The sequence below is a fragment of the Neoarthrinium moseri genome, assembly GCF_022829205.1.
Source record: "Neoarthrinium moseri strain CBS 164.80 chromosome Unknown scaffold3_Wmoseri_CBS_16480, whole genome shotgun sequence".
Lineage (NCBI taxonomy): Eukaryota > Fungi > Ascomycota > Sordariomycetes > Amphisphaeriales > Apiosporaceae > Neoarthrinium > Neoarthrinium moseri.
In genome coordinates this window covers 894,598-917,523 of record NW_026055117.1, presented here as the reverse complement: position 1 = coordinate 917,523, position 22,926 = coordinate 894,598, and the positions used below count along the sequence as shown (strand labels likewise).

Here is a 22,926-nt window from a genome sequence, read left to right as displayed (position 1 = left end):
GGGCAATCTGTAAGTTGCAGCGAACTTGACTCTGTACCTATTGCATCTTCAGAGCCCTTGCCCCGCTAGAATCGCGTGGCGCACGGCCCTGGGGGGTTTCTCTGGGGTTGGGAGGGTGCCAAGCGGTCGCCCCGTGGATCGCGACAGGGATTTAGCTATTAAGGTAGTCGGCCAAAAGGCGCGGTCTGGTAATTGAGAGACGCGCTGAACGCGTAGCACCGGGTTTTCTCATTTGACAGGGGGGGCCTAATCCAACGCATCTCGGGCTTCTTCGAGCCACTGCACTTGTCCTCTACTCGCCATGCTTGTATGACCACCAGGAGACGACTCTTTTGCGTTCGTTTGTTTTCACGTTTTGTCGTTGCTATCGATCACCCCAACACAGTCTGCTGCTTGCGACGCCGAGTACTGCCCCCTCAACGTCACATGAGCCTTGGTCCCTCCTGAGGACCCTCGAGCGGTGGGCTTGCAAGTCCTGGAGCGGTTGACTTGCCGTCATGGTGCCGCAGATAACTGTTTCCAGAGGTCTGGAGACACTACCTGCCCGACCGCCGACACCCCCGCGAGAGAAGACGGTTGACGTTACGAACCAGAAGCAGCTCCTGGCCCGCAAGTCGCTCGGCCCAAGACGGAGCCTCAGCACGCCGCCAGGCTACTCACCCGACTCATCCGACCTGTCCGATCCCTCATCGCGTAGGACCCGAAAGAAGGTTGGGTTTTCGACTCAAGCCGAGTACCGCGACGCTCCGTCCCTGCTTGAGAGTGTCACCAGACAGCCAACGCCAGTCTCGGCCTCTTCGACTGCGAGTCTCCCGAAACCGCTCAAGTCAATCCTCAAGCCCTCGCCTCCTGCCATTGCCAACCCGTTGGATCCGTGCGAGGGTGCCGACGAGGAGACCAGACATGCCAACATCGCCACAATGTTGGAATCGACGACCAAGCAACTGGCTGGGGCCGATCGGGCTTCCAAGCTGGACGCTTACATGATGCTCGTACGCGCCTTGAAGACGTCAAACAATCTGCCCGACCGGATTGCTCTGCAGGACAAAATGAGCCTGTTCACGCAATTCATACAGCGGGATATCACAACCAAGAACGCCGCCGGGGACCTCGACATGTCTTTGAGCAATCATGCCTCGACGCTGCTCATCACCTTCCTAAACTTCCCCGCCATTGCATCAACACTTCCCAATGACTTCGGCGTCTTCATGATTGACCACTGCATTCGGTCGTTTGAGGACGCCACCATTCCTAAGGATGTCGTGAGGCACCTTATGCAAGTCGTTGCCTCGCAAAATTTCCCTCCAAAGGTCATGACGGCCGACAGGGTCGGGCGGTTGGTGGCTTCGCTGCACAGGATTGAGGAGCACCTGACCGGAAAGAGCATTGTCATGTCTCGTATCCTAATCTACCGCCGGTTGATCAAGCAATCAAAGCCTCACATGACCACCCACTCGGATTGGCTGCTTGACCTCTTCTCGGATATGCTGAGCAGCGTCAAGGAGATTCGGGCGACGGCCATCGCCTTGGGTCTTGAGGCGAGTTTCGGCATTGGCAAAGAGAAACAACTGTCAAGGCGGGTCATGGAGATCCTCGACTTGGTGGCCGAGGAGAGGAAGTACATTGAGTATTACGTCGAGCGCTTGAAGGCTATGGCCTTATCGAAAGACAAGCACGAATCCTCAGCTGTACCCCAGATATGGAGTGTTGTCATTCTGCTTCTGAGATGCCCTGTGGACAGGTGGGAGTTCTTCGGTCCTTGGCTTGAGATTATTCAGCTATGCTTCAACAGCGGTGATCTACAGACAAAGTTCGAGGCCAACTATGCCTGGAACCGCTTGGTCTACTGTCTACAACTCAATGAACAATCTTCGCCCAAGACCATCGGCGTTGTATGTCAGCCATTCCTCACCCAGCTCAAACGGAGGAAATTGAATGAAGAGCTGCGCAAGGTGTGCTTTGGGAGTGTATGCAACCTGTACTACTACGCTTTCCGACCCAATACCAGCCCGAGTCACACGGACAACTTCTGGGACTCTTGCATTCCTCAGATAATTCAAGCCATGGTCGCCCCTGAAATGAACCCAAAAGGTGCAGAACAACCAGTCGCTGGCCCGCCTGACCACACCCACCAAGCCATCCTAATCTTGACGAGTCTGTTCAACTCGACAACGCCGAGAATATGGAAAGAGGATCATATTGCAGATTCTCCAATAGCGAGACCAGACGAGCTGCCGGCTCTGGACCCAAAATGGGTTCGGCGAAACGCTGCCAAGATCTTTGCCGTCATCGAGCCAATCCTCATGAAGACTTACTTGGATATCAGTAACCCCGGATCTCCCGTTGCTAAACTGTGGAAGGCCCTGATTACTGCTGTTGCCTCTGCTGCGAGTAAGGAGATCAAGGTATCGACAGATACAGCCGTGTTCATGGCACACATTTTCACCTTTCTCTTCCGTGTCTGGTCCCGAGGCCTCAGCGAGACTGGTGGTGGCGAAGAGGGTTCTCGCAGATTATTCGAGGCCACCCGCGTATTTCTCACAATGGTAATTGACTCAGTCGGCCTCCTTCCTTTCACCGAGAAGCAGCTTTCCATGGGTAAACAAAACACTTTCTTGCCCGTGGCGACGCCTTCTCACCGGCCAGGAAAGGGTCAAGGCGTCACCCGGACGCCTCTACACCATCTGTTTTCGATTCTGTCGTCCTTGCCTCCTGGTGCCGATGACAATGAGTGGTTAGCAGGACTGCTACGATCTGTTCTGTCTCCCTTTCTCACCCCCAAGTCTCCTCGAACCAAGGTTGACCTTGTGCATGAGCTTATGCAGTCTTTGCCGATGGATACTTTGGCGCCATACGGACCTTGGCTGGTAGTTTCGGAGGTTCTTTCTGAGTCTCTGGAAAGCAGCCAGTTGACCCATTCTTCCACTGGGTCTGGCAGCCTGCCTCCTGTCGGTCACGAATACAGAGAGATCGTTAAGCATCTCGACAGAGGACTGAGGTCAACACCAAAACTACCGTGGAAGCATTGGCAATCGCTATTCCAGGCTCTAGCCACGCGAGCAAGCGATGAGACAGGGGCTGCGGGTTGCGCTATTGCCATAATCGAGCCGTTGGCGAAGACGATACTGGATATCATTGCCAGTGACTCGGAGGCCAAGAACAGCATCAACCTGTTCCGATCTGGCATTGAATTGATCTCCAACTCCAGGCAGCCGCGAGATCGCCACGCCGTGGACGCCGCCCGTCTTCGTCTCTGGGGCACCTCCATCTCAGGATCAAGGTCGGCATCATTTGACACTTTTGACAATCTCTACCGACTTATCGATCAACTTCTCCATACCTCATACAACCACTTCAACGAATACGAAACCGGTGGAATCATTGTTCCCTTGATTACCGAGGTTGCCGGCTTTCTAACAAGATGTAACCAACTTTTGGTGTTCAAGACCTTGGTTCACCTGCAGAATGGCATCGGTATCTGGATCCAGGATACTGAAGGGCGGTACGGTAGCCGGCAGTCTCCCTCTGTTTCTGAAGCTGTAAGTTCTCAAGCCTAGTGATTAACACTCATAACTAATTAGTGCAGGTCAAAATGCTATGGGATCGGATTTGCAATATCTTCATCAAGGCCGATAACCTGGAACAGGTACAGTTAGATATGATCGAGCCGCTGTTATGCTCCGCGTTCGAGAGTAAGCATAGGCACACTGTCAATACCCTTGCGTCTCTGTGGAATAGCGCATTCGACCAAGCCGAGAAGATCGAATACCCGGCAAGACTGAAGTCTGTACTCCTCTCAGTACGGTCGTATGCATACATCGTCCTCCCAGGTCTTGATATTTCCAGCTATGGGGCCAGTAGACCGCAGCCGAGCTTTGTTGAATCCCAGGATGACCTGGATGTTCCCTCTACCAAGTCAAGTCGGAGAAACACGCCGCAGTCGGAGAGGCCATCCTCGTCCCGGCGATCCAACACTCCAGGATCTGGGAAGGTGTCAATCCCAAGCAAACGACGTTTAGAAAGCACACCAGACGTTCCCCGTTCCAAATCGGCACGCCGAAGCGCAACACCCCGACTGCGACATGATAATTCCCAAATCCAGTTCGCTGTGATTGCTTCGTCATCGCCAATTGGAAGTCTCGAATCCCAGGTATTGACCGAACGCCAAAAAGAAGTCCGAGAAAGACAGCAGCACAACGCTACCCTGTTCCCCAACATTCGACCTAGTGCTGATACCAACGATACGAGGCCTGAGGAACCTCGGGAGTCTTCTGGCGAGGACAGACCGGAGAAGGTGGCAACACCCAAGTCACATCGCAGTTTTGAGGATTATGTGTCATCAACACCAACTCCGCGACGAGGCCAAGCACCTCTGATCGAAGACAATGACCATGAGATGACTGATGATATCCCCTCTTCACCTCCTGATCCCCGCCGGTACCCGCTGGTTCCCGAGCTCAACAAGGCACACTCAAGTAGCAGCAGTGTGTTGGACGAGTACCAGTTCTTGTCCTCGCCACTCTCTGGTTCGCCGCGGCTCGGCCACCGAACAGCCGCCATCGACCGGAACATTGCTCCCGAACATCCACAGGAATCATCCGAGGATGGGGGCAGAGCAGAAACTGAGCCGACCAAGACGGCGCCCGAGGCAGCCGAGGTTTCGGAGGATGAAGGTGACCGCGCTGATATTGAGGACGACGTTCAAGGCCATCCCATGGCGCAAGACAAGGTTGAAGATATCTTGCCGCCTGCTGTCAAAGAACCAGTCACGCCTCCCCATGGCCGCGACCTCAAGGTGCAGGATACACCCAAATCGGACACTGAGGTCTTCGTCGATGCTCTTACCAGTCCAGCTCCCCGTACACCACGAGCCCAGCGAGCTCTCGCCAGAGCCTCACAAGCAGCGTCTATCACGACCACGAAGGCGTCTCAGCCCAAGGATCGCTCTTTTGACGCTTCCGATGTTGATGAGCGCAGTTTACTACGTCTAGTTGTTGAGCTCGATTCACGTAAATGCGAGCCTCTTTCAGCATACACCACAGAAGAGGCTGCCGCAGAGGAGGGCCCAAGTCAGATCGAGGAATCCCAATCTGGGGAGTCCCAGAATCCCGAGTCTCCAGTCCTCGATTGTATCACAGTCAATACTGGTTCCAGCAGACGCCGAGGCAGGTCGAGGAAGTCCAAATCTGGGCGATCGTCCTCACCTGTGATCCCATCGACGCCTGCCGACGCTAGCAACTCACAGGAACCCAACAGGCAAACCAAGAAGAAGCGCAAGAGAACTTCTGACAAGTCTCAAGAGCAGGGGTCCCAGGAGTCGCAGGAATCTAACGGCAAGAAGCGCAGGCACAGTCAAGAGCACGACGTAGACGTGGAGACTGTGCCTGACAGCCAGCTTCTGCCGGTCAACGACAGTAAGTCTCTTTTGCCACCTGCAGTGAGAAGAACACAACTGATCGTCTACCCAGATGCTTTGGTGGAGCAATCTCACGTCTCTGACGAAGAGCAACCGACAAGCTTCTCGCAAGAGTCCCCCATTGAGGGCCAGGAAAATAACGAAGAAGTGACGACTGAAACCGCCGATGTGGCTGTTGCCTACAGCCCCATGGATGAACGAGAAGCGGTGAACCTACAGATTGTGCAGGAAGCATCGCAGAGCGCCGAGGAGGAAGGGGATGCCCCAGTCGCCGAGCCTGCGATTGAGAATGCGGTGGACGAGGAAATGGAGCCTCGCGTCGATGAGCCTCACGCCACAGGCGTGGATGTTGCGGTGAAGGAAATACACCAGGAAGACGAGGGAGTCGACCAACAGGCTACAGCTGCGCCTGAAACAGCTGAGGAAGCTGTGCTGCCGCAGGCTGCACCTGAGAAGTCGTCGATGGAGAAGATCATGGACGCCTTGAGAGGTGGCTTGGCGGAGCTCCGCTCGGCAGCGCTGTCCAGACAGGAGGTCTATCAGGTGGAGGACATGTTCATGGATATCAAGCGAGAACTTTACGAGGCGGAAGCGCGAGGCCGCAGCTAGAGCATAGAGGAGGGCAGGGACGATGTACATTTGTTATTGGATGGCACATTGGAGTGGGCATACTGGATTCATGAAGCAGGCATTGTGTATCTGTACGAAACGGACGAGAAACCACATTGGCGCGGAGTTCTGGGCGACATGGCAAACAAACATGAATGATAATCAGCATAGAGAGTTTACTGCAGGGCGTGTGTCCCGAAGATACCCTTACCCTATACTTCCCACTTGCGTCGTTGTCTTGTAAGGTTGTGAATCGGGACCCTACAGATACAAATCTGTTTTATCGTGACTATTATGACCGTACTTGAGTCGGGCGCTCCGGTAAGCTTATACTACATATGCTTATGTAGGGTTTTTGACCTGGGACAGACTTGGCCTGAAACTAATGCTGAGCTACCTAGCTACCTAGGTACCCAGCCCGACCTTTCTCCCAGAACTGCATGGCAGGTAATCAATGCAGCTCCCAATCCCCAAGTGGTGCAGCCCTTCATTACATTAGCTCAACTTGCCACGTCTGCCTACAGTAGCTGGAAGGGAGGTGCCTAAGTTCGGCATTAGTTCGAACAGATGGCACGAACCTCGGTGAACCAGCCGACAGCAAGCAAACGGGGCAGCAGCCTGACTGCCTAAGTAAAGCCATGAATGAGGTGAGATGTACAGGGACAAGATGCAAAGGTTTTCTGTCTGCTGCGTGTTTCAGGTTATGCAGTGCCCACATGTGCAAGGAAGTAGAGAGCTGCTGCTGATGCACGTCAGTCACCAGGCAAGGTCCCACGGGGGCCTATCTGGCCATTGAGATGCTGCGACGGTGGAAAGAAGAGGTAGACCCCTCCAACTCGAGTCGATCCCGACGGGTTCAGGACCGTATTGGCGATGCGATGAAGACATGGGTATTGTCCACTATACGGTAGGGTCGTCTACATACTGTAGGCAACGCAACCCCATCGACGAGGCACCCTGAGGCCCGGTACATACGAACCCAGGGATATACCGAAAGGGTAGATCAGACAAAACCAGAGACCAGCAGCGGGCTGATAAACGGTCTGGATTTACCCCGCCATTGTGTGGGCGGCCAGCCGGGAGCTTGCCTGTGGAGCTGATCAAACGGACATCTATGTAAGCTCTCGGATCGCCTCACTAGGCAAGTTAGCTCACAAATAGGGCACCCAAGGTCGTACTGGACAAGAATATACCTAGGTGTATATATTGAGTAGGCAATGCCCATCGTCTGCAGGGAGATGGGAAAAGGATAGATTTCCCACGTTCCGTTTTCCTTGGTGATACTCCACCATTGCTGTGTTTCCTCATTCCACCAGATCGCCACCAGCAACGCCCTGCAACCTTCTGCAACCCCCCTGGCCAGCCAGCCAGACAGACAGACAGACAGACAGACAGACGAGGACAGGGACAGGGAGTGTGACCTACAAGAACAACAGCTCCAGCACCCCGCCGCCGAACGTCTCAAACACCAAATACAAAACAACCCCGCCATCGTCATACTTGAGCCTGCTATCGCATCGTCGGACCTTCTGACGTGAAACAACACAGAGAAGCAACAAGCTCCGTGCCTCTATCTTCATTCCCACCTTCTGATCGACCGCCGACTCGTAATCCTAATTCCCACCGCGACCCGACCACACTTTGCCAATCCCCTTCCATCTCCGTCCCGCCATCATCCGCCCATCCCACCCACAAGAACGCAAAGATGGTTGACCGCCCCAACAAGCCCGCCGCCCTGGCCACCACGCCCGGCCTGCCCCCGCAAGCCCAGGTCAACATCACCCACGACAACAGCCGCGTGAACGCCGTCCTGCCCTCGGGAGAGAGCATTGAGGTGCTTCTGTACGGCGCCACCGTCACCAGCTGGAAGGACCGCGCCGGCAACGAGCGCCTGTGGTTGTCTGATGCCGCCAAGCTCGACGGCAGCAAGGCCGTCCGGGGTGGCATCCCCTTGGTTTTCCCTGTAAGATAATCATCTGTCGTCTGGCTCTCACACGAGAGAGATACCACGATTTGGATCTCTACTCTAAAGTCGGAACCGGCCACTTTGGGACTACTTATGTGCTGACTCTATATGCCCCTCCCTAGGTCTTTGGCACTGCACCCGACCACGCCGCAACATCCAAGCTCCCCCAGCACGGCTTTGCGCGCACGTCGATCTGGGAGTTCATGGGGAGCTCGACCTCGGAATCCACCGGCAAGTCCGACAACTCAGTCAAGCTGGACTTTGGTCTCAGCCAGTCCAACCTGACCGACGAGTCCAAGAAGCTGTGGCCGCACCCCTTCTCGCTGCAGTACAGCGTCACCCTCACCCCGGACAGCCTGGGCACCGGCATGGTCATCACGAACCAGGGCGACCAGCCCTTCGAGGCCCAGCTCCTCATGCACACCTACCTGCGCGTCAAGGACATCACCAAGGTCTCGGTGACGGGTCTCGAGGAGTCTGACTACGTCGACAAGGTGGACGCCGCCAAGACCAAGAAGCAGTCGGGCACCGTCACCATCTCGGGCGAGACGGACCGCGTCTACACGCCGGCCAAGGGGCCCTCGCATCCCGTCGTCGTCTCCGAGGGCGGCGCAGCCACGTTCACCGTGGTGCGGGATAACCTGGACGACGTCGTGGTGTGGAACCCCTGGATTGAGAAGGCCGCCGGTATGGGCGACTTTGAGCCCAAGGACGGCTACAAGAACATGATCTGCATCGAGGCCGGCGCAGTCAAGGGATGGCAGAAGCTGGAGGCCGGTGATGCCTTTGAGGGCGCCCAAGTCATCTCGGTCTGACTGGAAGGCACCGAAGTCAAGAGAGGCAAGCTCTAGGCGCAGGGGTTCACGTAAGGGGTTGCCAAAGAACAGATGACTTAGAGCGAGGTCATAAGAAGAATGAGGCCAGAAAGAGTCTAGTCATGAGAGATACTCGGGAGAGAAGCGTATCTAGACACAGGACATCAAGTTCGACCATACCCCCTAGCAATAAAACCACACGCAACCAACGAGAAACATTGCAAAGCACTCTGCGTTTCCTCCTTGTTTCTCATGAAGTAGAACGTTGACAAATAAGGTACGCAGTCCGAGATCCGATGAAGCCACTTGACCAATAGTCTGCCGCTTGACAGAGAAGCAATAGTATACCGCTTGAACAAGAAGTATCAAAGTCGAATAGATCCAACGGGCCGGAGGACCATGCAATAAGGGGTTTCGGTACGGCCATTGATCGTGTCCATTCACCCAAACGCCTCCGTCCGCCCCCTGACCTCATCAAACCCCAGATACGCGGCTTCGACCAGGATCCAAGCCCCGTCACCATCCCCATCCGCCTCCCTCCTCCCCCGACTACCGGCCCCCTTCCGGCCTCCAGCACCCCGGGCCGGCACGTGCAGGACGTCGCTGTGCCCGCAGTTGCACCGCCGGTCCGCGCCCGCCGTGCTGCTCCTCGCCCCGGCCCCCGGTAGTTGCCGCCCGTCGTAGTCGGCGCACCCGCACCCGTCCCCCTGGCACCGCGCCACCTGGCTCAGGTACCTCTTGCGCACCAGCGACGCGTCCCGGTGGCCCAGCGCCGCGTACATCCTCTGGTCCCAGTTCACGTACCGCAGCAGCAGCTTGCTGACGGCGGGCCCGCCGTTCGCGTGCGAGGACGCCGGGTGCCGGCAGTAGCACAGCTCCAGGGCGTTTCCGTCTTCGTCTGTTTCGCGCTGGTGCTTCTCGTCCGCCTCCGCCCTGTCTCGGTCCGTGGACCCTGGTCGCTGGCGAAGTGTGGTAGCCGAGTCGTAGTCGAAACAGCCGCACTTCTCGCTGCAGGCCCTGAGTTCAGTGAGGCGAGTCTTGGAGCGGCCGGAGGGGTCGCGGTGTTGTTGCTTTGCGTAGTATCTCTGCAGCGTCTGGGCCGAAAGGAGCAGAGCCATGGACTCCTCCGTAATGGTATAGGCTCTACGAGTGTCAACGGCCGGCGCCTGCAAGCGCCGTTTGCGCTTCCCTTTGCCCTTGCCCTTGCCTTCTTCCCGGGTCGACCCTATATCCAGTTGCCTCTCGCTTTGCACATATTTCAATGCTTGTCGGATCTGAGACTTGGTCATGGGTGAGATGGAGGCGCTGCCCATGTGCTGGCGCATGCGGTGCAGATACGTGCGGCCATGGCAAGGGGCCGCGGCCAGGTCCATCAGCACGGCTCTTAACACGATGTCCGGAGAGGACGCAGATGCACCCGGCGGCCCGGGCGGTGTCTCGAACAGATCCGGGAACGCGAGGCTCGCAAGGTAGAGAGAGCCGTCCACAATCGAGCGCATTGCCGCCTCCTGGCTGTCTTCGTACGACGGGGGCGGAGGCGGAGGCGGAGGCAGCGCCGAAGAGTTTGCGCCGACCAGCTGCCGGCCCAGGCGGCGGAGGATGTCCATTGCTGAAGTCGGACCAGGAGCGCCGCTGTAGTACTCGCCCTGGTCCCCGTCTTGGGTAACTATATCTTCAAGGTGGCATGAGAAGGAATCCGGCCGAGCGCTTCATGGTTATGGAGATATGAAGAGCGCAGTAGTTATAATACCGTACAGTTGAGCTGAGTGCAGTTAAAATAACCGCATCTGGGCTCGGTCAAGGTAAGGCATACTGACTTGGTGCGTGTAAGACGGCGATGTGGAGCCGTGCGGCTGAGCAGGTCATGGGGAAGTCGGCCTACAAACTAGTGTACGGTAGGGGCCTGGCTGCATACAGCTCAGGGCAGTGCAGTACTAGAGCACCTCTTGGGCAGAAGCTTGGCACTCGCTGTGTAGCCGCCCAGGACGGAGGAGGATATTGTGCAGTAGAAAGGGCAGACTAGGCTTGGCAACGATTCAGGGAAACCTTTGAAGTCGTGGAGACTCGCTCTGGTTCACTCGAGACTAGTATACCAGAACCAGACACCGACAATGGGATCAAATTGGAGGACAGGGTCAGGTGTACATGTTTGATATAGACATTGATGAACGAGATTTTTCCTCATGCTGCGAAAATTTTGAGCGCCTTTCCCTGAATGCCCGTCCGTCGTAGATCATCGTCTTCATTCCTACCTAGATACTCCCCAGCCCGTGTCTCACTGTCTCTCAAGGCTTGGCGTCTTCTCGCTCCTGAATGTAGTGGTCAGCGACAAGGAAGGCCATCTCCAGGGCTTGCTTCTCGTTGAGGCGGGGGTCGCAGAAGCTGGTGTAGTTGGTCGACAGGTCCTCCTCGTCGAGCCCCTGGCTGCCGCCCATGCACTCGGTGACGGCGTCGCCCGTCAGCTCGAGGTGCATGCCGCCGAGGTAGCTGCCCTCCTCCTTGTGGACCTTGAGCGTCTCCTGGAGCTCGGTGAAGATGTCGTCGAAGCGCCGCGTCTTGATGCCCGACCCCGTCGACCGCGTGTTGCCGTGCATGGGGTCGCACTGCCAGATGACGCAGCCGCGGTACTCGCTGCCCTCGACGGCGCGGATGTGCGCCGGCAGCAGCTCGCGCACCTTGGCGGCGCCGTAGCGCGTGATCAGCGTGATCTTGCCGACCTCGCGGTCCGGGTTGAGCGTGCGCAGCAGCTCCAGCAGGTCCGAGACGGGCGTCGTGGGGCCGACCTTGATGCCGATGGGGTTGGCGATGCCGCGGAAGAACTCGACATGGGCGTGGTCGATCTGCCGCGTGCGGTCGCCGATCCAGATGAAGTGCGCCGACGTGTCGTAGTACTCGCGGCGCGACGTCTGGCCCTCGGCCGCGTACACGGGATTCTCCAGCAGCCGCGTGAGGCTCTCCTCGTACTCCAGCAGCAGGCCCTCGTGGCTGGTGAAGACGTCCACAGTTCCGAGCTGGGAGCTCTTGTCGGCGCCGATGGTGCGCATGAAGCGCAGCGACTCCTGGAGGAACTTGACCGTCTCGGAGTACTTGGCCTTGAGCTCCGAGTCCTTGACGTGGCCGAGCTCCCAGTTCAGTGGCCGGTGCAGGTCGGCAATGCCGGATGAGATGGCGGCCCGGATGTAGTTAAGTGTTGCTGCAGAGTAGTTGTAAGCCCTATATTCTCGTGTCAGCATGTCATGTACTTCCCAAGAACCGGTGGTCTGGCGTCAGATCTTACTTGACCAGGCGCTGAGGATCGAGGGCTCTGTCCTCCAGTTCGAAGCCGTTGAGGATGTCACCTCTGAACGAGGGCACCTGCTGGCCGTTGACCGTCTCAAAGGGGCTCGACCTCGGCTTGGCGTACTGGCCAGCCATGCGGCCGATTCTCACGACCTTTCTGTTGGTGCCGCGGATGAGGACAAGACTCATCTGCAGCAGAAGCTTGAGCTTGGACTCAATGGCATCCTGGCGGCAGTAGGAGAAGAGCTCGGCACAGTCACCGCCTTGCAGCAGGAATGCCTTGCCCTGAGCGACTTCCTTCAGGTTCTCCTTCAACTTGTTGATCTCGTAGGGATGCACAATGGGAGGCAGATGGTCCAATTCGCCGGTCGCCTTCTTCAGGGCTTTCAGATCTGGATACTCTGGGAACTGCTTGATGGGCTTGGACCTCCAGGAACTGGGCGTCCACTCAGCCGAGCTGTTGCCAGAACCATTTGCGCCCCCGTTTGTGCCGTTGGGCACAGCGTCGACTGAAGCCATGCTTGTGTAGTGGTGATGTGGCAGGAAGCTGTGTGGGTGAGGATTCTGCAAATAGAGTAGCGCTCGCTCTAGACGCTCTGAGTATACCGTGAAGAGGCCGAAGATTTGTAAAAAAAAAGGACCGCACCTATCGGTCCATGTAAAATATGTGGGATTGGGGAGGTGATATTTAAACTTCCAAGGACAATTCCTCAAAAGCTTACAGAGAAAGCGAGGGCAATATGCTCATCTCATACAGATGAGTCAAAGGCCTGGAATATTGGGAGTATGTACCTAACCATGGACGTGCCACAAGTCGCTAAGCTACCTCCAGTAGGTGACTATGCCGTCAGCAGCCGCCTGCAGACCCTGATGCTGACGGCCGTTTTTACCGCCATTTACACTACAGAACCAACCCTGTGCCCCCTGTCTCCCCTGTCTCCCCTGTCCCGCGCCGCTGGGGGCCGGCTGCCCCGCCGAAGCTGAGCTAGGTACAGCATCCTCCCACCCCACCCTGCCCGCCGCCGCCGCGGCCAGGAGCTTTGGTCGAGAAATCCTGACGACGTCAAGGAATTCCGAAGTCACGGCACCACCCACGCCCCTGCGACAACCGAACCAAAGCACCCTCCCGGCAGGCACATACATACACTTACACACACACGCACACATAATGGCCGAGCCCCAGCCCCCCACCATCGTCGAAGGCGCCACCACCGGCGACGTCGAGGATGAGGTCCAGGCCACGGCCAAGTCGGCCGAGGACCGCAAGGCCGCCGCCGCCATGTCGCGCCTCGACGCCCGCGACGACGAGGCCTCGGGCGCCCAGGTCGACCAGGACGCCGTCAACAAGGCCATGCAGAGCCTGGGCGGCTCCGGCGCCGCGGCCGCGAAGGCCGACGCCAAGAAGGTCAAGATCGATGCCGCCGACGTCGCGCTGCTGGTGAGTTTCTTGTCCCATGGTGTTCTCTTTCCAGCAATCCTCGGTGTCTATTGAGTGGCAAGCCGCAGAACTGACAAGGAGAAACCCGCTTTAGGTCGACGAGCTGGAGCTCTCGAAACCCAAGGCGACTGAGCTCTTGAAGACGCATGACGGCGATGCCGTGCAGGCCATGAAGGCCTTCGTTGCTGTGTCGTGAGAAGGGAGGGCTAGGAAAATGTGATTCAGAAGAAACTGCATAGATTACGGCGTCTGTCTATTCGGGAGACTACTGGGAATAGAAGGATGGATAATTACCATCAGACAGTGGCGTTGGGCAACGAGCAGCAATTCTCTGGACTATACCCAAAATACTGTTCTCCCAGGAGACGCACTGTGAAAAGAGATGCCACACAGAGACGGCAGAAAAGAGCATTCTCAGGAGCAATGAAACAATTCAAAGAGGGAAAATCGTATCTTATGTCTCCTCTATATACTCTGAGGGGTATCTACGCGTGTACTGGACAAGAAAAATCTACCCGCCTATCAAGTCTGTCTAATCTAGGACCCCATGAAATGCGCCGTCTTGGCACATCGCGGCTCCCACAGCTCCGTCTCGTCCCCCATGAACCAGGAGCCCCGGCCTCGCGGACGCTTCCCGCCGGGTCCGCCCGGCCCCCGGCGAGGGGGCCCGTCTCCGTATGGCGCGTACCCGTACGGCGGATAACGAGGTGGTGGTGGGTACCCATGCGTCCCGTTCCCTCGCGGCGGCCGCCTGCCGCCCGGGGGCCCCCATGCCATCAGCGGCCACATGGGGATGTAGCAGCGCTCGTCCCAGGCGCACACCTCGGCACACCCCGTGAACTTGTCTTCCCAGCCCAGCCAGGCCACCAGCTGCTGGACACCGTCGCTCCAAGAAGCGGCCAGCCGCGCGTAGTGCTCGAGACCGACAGCCTTGCCATCTGCGCCCGAGTCGGCCCCGTTGAAATCCGCAGCCCAGCGTGCCTCGACCTGGAACCCGACGGTCAGCAGGACGGAGCAGATGGCGCCGTAGGTCTCCTCGACCGCCCACTGCAGGTCACGCTCTTCGGGGCTGAGAATGAGCCCCTCGGAGGGCGCCATCAGCCTCGTGTAGCGGTACCGGCATCGGGAATACGTCTCCGCATACAGTTGCGAGTCCGTCCTCCAGGCGGACGGTTGATAGTTCGACGGGTACTCCAGGAACGCGACGGAGAATGAATGGGCCTGCGATCGCAAGGTGGACATCCAGCTCTTGATCCCCGTGTCATTGTGCGAGTAGTCCGCGTACGAGCTCAGGATCTGTGCTAGCTCTTTCATGCTCCTGCCGGCATTCTGCGTGATTTCGTTCATCATGTACACCCAGTCTGCCCCTGAGCAGCCCGCGCCATCGCTCAATAACTCCTTCAGGACCCGCTCCGAGTTGTTGCGCATCAAGCCTGCCTCTTCAGCCGTGACATCCTCCAGGTGATGGTACCGTCTTCGTCTGGCGATCTCCGTTAGGGCGGCCGTACGGTTTCCCTCTGGTCCCTCGCCCTCCCAAAATCCCTCGCTGGTGAGGTTGTACAGCTCTCGTTCCGTCTCCGCCCTAACTCTGGTCAGGTTTGCGAGCCTGGGAGAGTAGTACGACAGGATGCCGCAGTTGCTGACTTTCGCCCGGACTTCGCCGAGACCGGGGCTGTTTCGCGATTCCCCATAGTGATATGTCGCGCTGGAGAACCAGCCCCAGCCCTGCGACCTGAGAAAGGGCTCCCGGTCGATCTCCCACCTCCAGTTGGGCGGCCGCGGGGGGTCCGTCGGATCCGTCGAGTGATCTGTCCGCGTCGGCGCGGGCGGCAACGAGTAGTAAGAACTCTCCTGCTCAGCTTGCACGGGTGCCTCCCGCCTTCCACCGTCATGATCATTGTCTTCATCCTCCTTCTCCTTTGGCAGCTGCGGAGCCGTTACGTTGAGGCGGCTCAGCAGCTTGAGGCTGGGGCTCGTGAAGTCGCACCAGATCATCTCGAAGCCGGCGTTCATGCGGACGACGCCCTCGTAACCCCAGCCGCGGCCCCGGAGACCGGCCGCCTCCAGCCAGTCGCACAGGCCGGAGGCGCGGGCGTATTCCTCCCAAAGACCCCAGCCATCGTGCTCGGGACCGGTGACGTTGCCGAACACGTGCAACATCTGCGTGTCGAGCTGGCCCAGGCCCATCAAGGTGGCCGACTCCCCATCGAAGTAGAGAGCCCTGATCGGCTTGGTCGTCTGGTACGTGAGCATGTGGGAGCTCCGTGTGCTTCCCATGATCCCGTACGACATCTCGCTAGGATCACCTGTTAGAGACCATACGTAGTTATACTCCTCATGGGGTGGCTATAATCACATGTCGAAAGCCAACCATTCCGGGCTCGGCGGCGCCTCATCGTCGAGGCGGCCGTGGTAGAAGAGCGTATAGGCGGGGATCTCGCAGGGGACGATGCTGTGCCCGTTTGGGAAGAAAGTGTTGCCCCATTGCTGCAGGAACGAAGACGCGGACGAGAAGAGATAGGGCGCGGGTGACGAGAAATTGAGTTGCCACAGCGAACTCTGTGGTCCCTCGACGGCGGCACCGAGCGGGTACTGCTCGGATGCGCCCAGTGCGAGGTTTATAGTTGCAGATGCAACCCCGTATACCGCGAAGCGCATCTTTGCATACTGGGTGGGCTAAACCTCGTCAAGAGGCCCCCAGCAAGCTTTGGGACGGTCAGAGAAGGGACTTTATTAACAGTAAGAGAACGTTCTTCAATGACAATGCAGCATCGCCCCGTTGCGGATTGCCCAGAGAGATAAGAGAGACCCTTGGTGACGCGGCCCCCTGCAACTAAGCGCGGAACCTGGGAGAGCACGGGCCATTCAACGGTTCCCAATCCATGACCTGAGAGTGGTCTGTCGAGTTCTTAGATATATAGGCATCCTTGCGATGTAACTTGTTACCATGGCTTTGTTGTGTCGGCCAACAATTTCCTGAAAACATCTAGACCACGCCTTTAGCTTAATGCAAAGAAATCATCAGTTAACGTTGCTCAAGGCAATATTTTTGGATGAATGCCGCAACTCGTTCGTGTATTAATTAAGTCGACCTATATAGAGCCAGCCCTTGTGCTGCTGAATCAAAGTCAAACCAGTCATGTCTATATATGTATGCACAGAAGACCGCCTGTGGCCATGCTATAAGTACACCGTGTACGTAAAGGGGTATGTAAAAAAGTCCTGCCCAATGCTACTCAATTCCCTCTAATAAGGGTTCATTGAGATCATGAATCCCCGAACACCCCCTTCTCCTTCCTGGGGTCTTTTCCCTGACGAACGCCGCCAATGAGAAATCAATGCCACCGCCGTTCAATATCATGGCATGGGCCCTATCAAGCTTCCACGCGCTGACGCTGTCGCTTGATATGTGGCTGTCTGCACCCGTCCTTCCTCTCTCCGCCATGCTGTCAAATCCAACTGGCAATCTCGAAAATGCCAGAGTGGCTGCAAATGTCCGGTGCAAGAATGACCAAGTCCATGTTTTTGCTATCCCTCAAACGCCTTCAAAAACCCAAACCGCAATCTATGATTTCCTCTTCTGTCCTTTCGATCCCTCCTTTTCGAGTTTCTCGACGTTTTCTTCGGTCAGCGAATCGCCTTCCGGTAGGCTGTTTGATAGTCCATGTGGTTTTGGCGCATCCGTTGCACCTGCTGCCCCCAAGAGCTTGTCGTCCCTGAGCTGCATTGCCAGCTCGTCCGAATCCAACTGCCTTGTCTGCGATGACGCGGTGCTGCCGTATGATCCGAATGGGAAATGCGACCCCTTACGAACCATCGGTCTCGGCGTCAGCAAGTTGACGCGATCCTCGTCGCCCTTTGAGTCCGGTTCGCTTTTGCGGTTCTCTTCCCCCTTTCCTTGGTCGCCGATGACTGAGCGCTCGTCCGGCGTGGCAGTCTCGGCGTCAATATCTGAGAGTCCCAGCATTGGTATGTCTGCACTGAGGCAGTGCTCACCTGATTCGGAGCAGTCGGACACAGACATGTCTGTACGATCAGCTGGCGGCGGACTTTTTCTTTTGGTTTTCCCCCACTTGATGAGCATCCTTTCCAATACCTTGCCTTTGACTGGTTTGGCCAAGTAATCGTCCATACCGGCTTTTGTGCATTTTTCCCTGTCGCCCTGGATTGCGGAGGCGGTCATAGCCACGATCGGAATATCCCTTACGAACGCCCGGTACGGAACATGATGGCGGAGTATGTGTGTGCATTTGTAACCATCAATCACTGGCATCTGGACGTCCATCAATATAATATCGGGCTTTGGCAATTTGCCCTCTTGTGAGGCTTCGAGATAGTCAAGAGCCTCCTTGCCGTTCCATGCAGCATCCACTTTGAAGCCAAGCTTCTTGATGGTCTTCGTGGCGATTTGCTGGTTGATTGCACTATAATCACATTAGCGTGATCATCATTGGTATGTGAACACATAAACCTTACTTGTCCTCTACCACAAGAATGGAGATATTAGCTCGCTCCGACATGGGCAGGTCTTCCTCGCTGAACATCAGAGACGACGGGATATTGACGGATTGTGTCCTTCGGGGTGATCGGCTGCCGTCAAGGAGGTTGTGCGTTTTGTCGGCAGGGGGCGTGTTGATCCTTTGCTCAAATTCGGAGCTGTTACAAGACACGCTCATTTCCGACTGTAGGCGGTCGGGTATGGGACCAATCTCCACCAGCGACGACTTGTGCACGCTCTGCGGCTTGTTGAAGGGAATCCAGAAGGTGGCGGTCGTGCCGTTACCCATCGATGACTCCAGGGATATCCTCCCTCGCATCAGCTCAACAAGGTTCTTCGATATTGTCAAGCCAAGACCAGTGCCACCAAATTTTCGCGCAGTGGATGGGTCACCTTGGCTAAATGGTTTGAATAGACGCTTCCGCACTTCTTCTTCTATACCGATTCCGGTATCTTCGATCACGAACTTGATTTCGATGCTGTCATGGGTTTCCTTTCCCTTCCATACGGAGAACTTGACGTATCCAGTATTTGTGAATTTTATACTGTTCGTCAGCAAATTGGTGATGATTTGCCTCACACGACCGCTGACGGAATTAGTTATATTCGGTAAGCGGACACCAGGGAACTTACGGATCCCCTAGCACGACAAGATCTTCGGCGATATCCGCAGATATATTGGCATGGAAGGCCAGATTTTTCCTGTGGAAGATATGAGTTAGCACTCTAATGATAATGGAGGCCATGCCATGCCGTGCTTCCACACCAGCCGTGTTTGCAGATCTTACCTTTCCGCCGCAAAGCTCAACATCTTGGAGACGTCCTGTACCACGACAGAGAGAGAAAATTGGACCTCTTCTATGTCCAGCCGCCCGGATTCAACCTTGGAAAAATCAAGGATGTCGTTGATCACGGTCAGGAGAGCATTGGCCGATCTGACAATATTTTGAGCAAACTCCCTCTGCTCATCGCCCAGAGGCATGTCGAGAAGCAATTCAGCCATGCCAATCACACCTGTGATGGGCGTCCTAATCTCGTGAGACATCTTGACGGAATAGTCAGCAAGAATTCTATCACAAGTTGGGGCGAGACTCACGTTTGCCAGGAACTGGCTCTTCAATCGGCTAGCCTCTTTCGCGGCCGCTTCGTTCGCTACCAGTTGTCTCTTTTCTTTCGCTTGCGCCTTCAGGTCAAGTTCTCTCTCCTTGAGCTCCGTTACATCCATGATGACCCCTATGACCCCATCAACGACGGATTCGCTCGTAATGCCGTCACGAGACTGCTTTCCAAAAGTGGGTATAAACCGAGTTCGGAAAAAGTGATCATCTAAAGACATGTTAATCGGCCGCAGATTGTCGCATTGAAGCAAGAGGCTTACCCAACTCGTGTTCCGTAACCATATCCCGCCTCCGTTTACCATGGAACATTTCGTGAATTGGAGCCAAAAAGGCAGGAATCTCGCCATGTGGCATTCGTGAGTTCAGGTCGTTGAAAACCTCATCTACATCTCTCCCGACATAGTGCAGTGCGTAAAGATCGTCGTCGCTACTCTCATCTTCACGACCTCGAGCCTCTTTCCTCCGATCCCAGATAATGGCCCCTTCGAGCATAGTAACCTTCCGATTCCTGTCGACGGAGAAAATTGTCGTCTGCGCGTGAGAGAGGACACTGAGCAGCTGCTGTCTCATTCTCCTAGCTGCAGCCTTTGTCTCGAGACTCTCATGCACATCTGTACATGTACCGAACCACTTCTCAATCTTTCCAGTGTGCTTGTTTCTCAACGGCAGTGCTCGTCCCAGCATCCACCTCCACTCGCCATGTTTGCTCAGACACCTATACTCGGTGTAGTAAGGGTCTCCGGTTGCCAGACAGTGCTTCCATTTCCGTACAGTCGAGGGCATGTCGTCTGGGTGAAATGGATTCTTCCAGCCGAGGCCGAGGGATTCCTCGGGGGTCAAGCCCGTGTAGTCGTACCACCGGGAGTTAAAGAAATCATGCATCCCGTCAGGTGTGGTGGTCCAGACCATCTGTGGCATGGTATCACAGATGAGTTTGAACCTCTCTTCGTCTTGTTCCTTGATGGTTGTGATCTCCTGAGCCATCTGTGTGACATCCCGACAAGTGACGACACCGGCGACCATCTCTCCCGTCAGCGGGTCTTTGATGATCTCTCCCAGCACATCGTAGATGACCTTCGTCTTCTCTGACCTGTGAAACATGCCAATTCGCATACCAGTAAATGGTACGCCGGTCCTCAGCAGCACGGCGATGGGGAACTCGCTGGAGTCGTATTGGCGGGTGAAGTCTTCATCGTAAACAATCCATTCGCTGAGAAGATCCAATCCCTGGACATCAGTAATTTCTGCGGCCTCGGGATCAAAGAAGAGATCCCGCGCAGCAGCATTCATGACCGGACTGCTGCCGTCTTTCCACATCGCCAAGATGGGCATTTGTGTGTTATCCAACAGCGCATCCTTGATTCTAGTCATCTTCTGGAAAAGCGACGGCGTTTGCGACGTCGTACTACGTGACGGCGGGCCCATGGGTGGGAAGGGACTTGAAGATAGTGACACAGCGCTGGGGCTGATCCTGAATGATGGAGAATTAGAATCATGGCTTGAGCCGACTGAGGGCGGGTTGGAGCTGGAGATCGACTTCTTCTCGGCAGCCTCGAGAATTGTTGTCGAAGACCTTGGCAACGACCTTCTGGGAGCAATCGGCACCGACGGCGTTTCTGTATTGGTGAAAGTAAGAGTGAAGTACGTCTGATGCTCTTCGACCTCGAAGACGGTGATTATCATTTTTGCTAGGACCTGGTTGTCCAACTTTTTCGTCTTGGAGGCTGGCCTGTAAATTTTAGGAGAGACCACGACCTCGATAACTGAGTTGCTGCATGACTTGCTTGCAGTCCCATCGTTGTCAGATAATGGAGCACCGACGGGTGTTAGCGGCTCGGAGGTCGTCGGTGTCGCGTCCTGAGCAGATGCGACATTGGTAGACTGTGGTTGAGATGGCTCTCCTACTTGATCGGCTGCGCCATCGGTGACCAAGGAATCCAGTAGGTCGTCCCACGAAACCCAAACGGGTCGCCCGTCTTGCAGCATGTCAACGCCGACCTGAGACAAGGTCTGACCTCGAAGCTGATCCAGCACGGTAAGGCCGTTCTGGTGTGCAGGCGCGTCGACCGGAAGACCTAGGAGGCGGCCCATGGCTTCGTTTGCCAACACGACTGTTTTTAGGCTATTGAGGACAAGAACGGGGACGGGCAAGAACTGCATCGCGGAGAAGGCGAGCTGGCCCGGAGATAGATAGGGCATCGCGAGCCGAAAAGGGCTTGCCGACTGCGACCTCCTACTCTTTGGGGACACGGCAGAAGCATGATCGCTGAGCATCCGGTTGGGGCTTGACTGAGAAAGAGGACCATCCTGTTTCAGCGTCAAGTCGGGGTTCCGCCACGATCGCGGTGAGTTTTCGGGGGCCGTCCGGCTCGGGAGCGGAGGTTTGTCGAGAGCTGAGGGAGCTTCCGGGGGCATGGCGGGTAAGTCACGGTGAGATCGGGTATGGTCATCGTTGCGTGTAATGGGAACAGGAGATGATGAGGACACCATAGCGCCGGCCCCTACCACGCAACACCAAGGTCAGGGCGTCCCATGAACCGCGAGAATGTTATGGGTTGATTTGGCACGAGCTCGCTGAGTGAAGCAGGGCAGGACTTGTGACGTGGAAACTGAGTTTGCGCACGACACAGGAGCTCAGGCGTCCAAGTCGACGAGGGAAAGCAGCGGCAGCATCCAGTTCTGACTAACTTAAGGTAGTTGGTGTGGAGATCAACACCAGATGGATTGGCCCGAAGCCGATGGGGTGCAAATGTGGCGGGCGGGTGGTCAAGTCGCGATTGGGGAGCCCGAAGTCTGTCCTGGACCCTGGTCAGCTAGAGCAGTCGGAGCGAGCTCATGGTGAGCTTCCATGGAATTGTGTAAATGGCATGGGACGCGAGTCGGGTTTCCCGCCTCGCATGCTGAGCGGCTTTGCCCACTGCAATCTGCGGGTTGCAGCCCAGCGCAGTTGCAAGTTGCCAGCCCACAGACGGAGTCCACAAGTGAGGCGGGGAAGCGTCCACTGCTTCCAGGTTGCTTTGGGAAACACACTTGCATCACGGTACATACCTACATGGACCAGGGTGGTGGTGGGTATTGGGAGAATTAGGGGTCTTGTCACGTCACACCAGAGCGCCGTGCCTGGCGATGAGTAGCAGTAGTAGCACCACAGTAAGTCCAGTGTCGTGCGCCGACGATAACGCCGCAAAGACCCGAGGAAGGATATGCCAGTTGTTGTGGGCAGGCCGAGCAACTGGGACGGACAGCCTGCAGAAGCTGGTGTTGCGGTTGACTAGTTACTGCGTGTCACTACAGTGGGCGGCGGGTTGCCTTACCCTAGAGGATGTAGATCAGCGCCTGAAGAAGTTTTCACTCAAACAGAGTTTAAGCCACCAGGGGACCTCCCGACGTCAGTCTCAGGAAGACGTTGGGAACGTGGCCAATGGCAGCGCCTGCTGGTGGCTAGCAAAGGAGACGGGCGAGTCTCGCCAGGAACTGCAAGAGCTCGAGATGATGATAGGTCTTCGCCTCGGCAGACGGTGGTGACGCAGGGAGCCAGGCTGGATAGGCACGACCCCGATTCCATAGTCACTGCAGGTGGCCACTGGGTCGGTGGCCAGTTCTGTCAGTCGGGCGCGTCCAGTTGAGGATCTTTAGCTTTGCGCTTGTCTGAAAGGAAGGCCAAATCCCGACGAAGCGTCGGCGGGGCTCGTGGAACCCGGCAAGATGGAATGCTAGATCAGGAATGGGATGGGCGGAATGCGGTGTTGGGATTGGGCAATCTGCTCTCCGCCTTTGAGAGCCCATC

The 22,926-nt window shown here is 56.4% G+C and overlaps 7 protein-coding genes across 7 annotated transcripts; 3 read left to right on the top strand and 4 right to left on the bottom strand.

Annotated features, from left to right (window-relative positions):
- Positions 1 to 497: 497 nt before the first annotated feature.
- Positions 498 to 6,025, top strand: JN550_001648 (uncharacterized protein; the record flags this gene model as incomplete). The annotated part of the gene is made up of 3 exons (XM_049312855.1): positions 498 to 3,539; positions 3,587 to 5,414; positions 5,469 to 6,025. 3 exons carry the CDS (start codon positions 498 to 500, stop codon positions 6,023 to 6,025), a joined length of 5,427 nt encoding a protein of 1,808 aa, XP_049176499.1.
- Positions 6,026 to 7,730: 1,705 nt separating this feature from the next.
- JN550_001647 (uncharacterized protein) lies at positions 7,731 to 8,806 on the top strand (the record flags this gene model as incomplete). The annotated part of the gene is made up of 2 exons (XM_049312854.1): positions 7,731 to 7,988; positions 8,114 to 8,806. 2 exons carry the CDS (start codon positions 7,731 to 7,733, stop codon positions 8,804 to 8,806), a joined length of 951 nt encoding a protein of 316 aa, XP_049176498.1.
- Positions 8,807 to 9,246: 440 nt separating this feature from the next.
- Positions 9,247 to 10,413, bottom strand: JN550_001646 (uncharacterized protein; the record flags this gene model as incomplete). The annotated part of the gene is made up of 1 exon (XM_049312853.1): positions 9,247 to 10,413. The coding sequence occupies one exon, from the start codon at positions 10,411 to 10,413 to the stop codon at positions 9,247 to 9,249; it is 1,167 nt and encodes a 388-aa protein (XP_049176497.1).
- Positions 10,414 to 11,091: 678 nt separating this feature from the next.
- JN550_001645 (uncharacterized protein) lies at positions 11,092 to 12,604 on the bottom strand (the record flags this gene model as incomplete). The annotated part of the gene is made up of 2 exons (XM_049312852.1): positions 11,092 to 12,019; positions 12,084 to 12,604. The coding sequence occupies 2 exons, from the start codon at positions 12,602 to 12,604 to the stop codon at positions 11,092 to 11,094; spliced, it is 1,449 nt and encodes a 482-aa protein (XP_049176496.1).
- Positions 12,605 to 13,253: 649 nt separating this feature from the next.
- Positions 13,254 to 13,719, top strand: JN550_001644 (uncharacterized protein; the record flags this gene model as incomplete). The annotated part of the gene is made up of 2 exons (XM_049312851.1): positions 13,254 to 13,523; positions 13,618 to 13,719. 2 exons carry the CDS (start codon positions 13,254 to 13,256, stop codon positions 13,717 to 13,719), a joined length of 372 nt encoding a protein of 123 aa, XP_049176495.1.
- A 341-nt stretch (positions 13,720 to 14,060) lies between these two features.
- Positions 14,061 to 16,181, bottom strand: JN550_001643 (uncharacterized protein; the record flags this gene model as incomplete). Its single annotated transcript, XM_049312850.1, has 2 exons — positions 14,061 to 15,819; positions 15,880 to 16,181. The coding sequence occupies 2 exons, from the start codon at positions 16,179 to 16,181 to the stop codon at positions 14,061 to 14,063; spliced, it is 2,061 nt and encodes a 686-aa protein (XP_049176494.1).
- Positions 16,182 to 17,088: 907 nt separating this feature from the next.
- Positions 17,089 to 21,629, bottom strand: JN550_001642 (uncharacterized protein; the record flags this gene model as incomplete). The annotated part of the gene is made up of 6 exons (XM_049312849.1): positions 17,089 to 17,947; positions 18,000 to 18,608; positions 18,655 to 18,723; positions 18,810 to 19,066; positions 19,118 to 19,347; positions 19,400 to 21,629. 6 exons carry the CDS (start codon positions 21,627 to 21,629, stop codon positions 17,089 to 17,091), a joined length of 4,254 nt encoding a protein of 1,417 aa, XP_049176493.1.
- Positions 21,630 to 22,926: the final 1,297 nt, after the last annotated feature.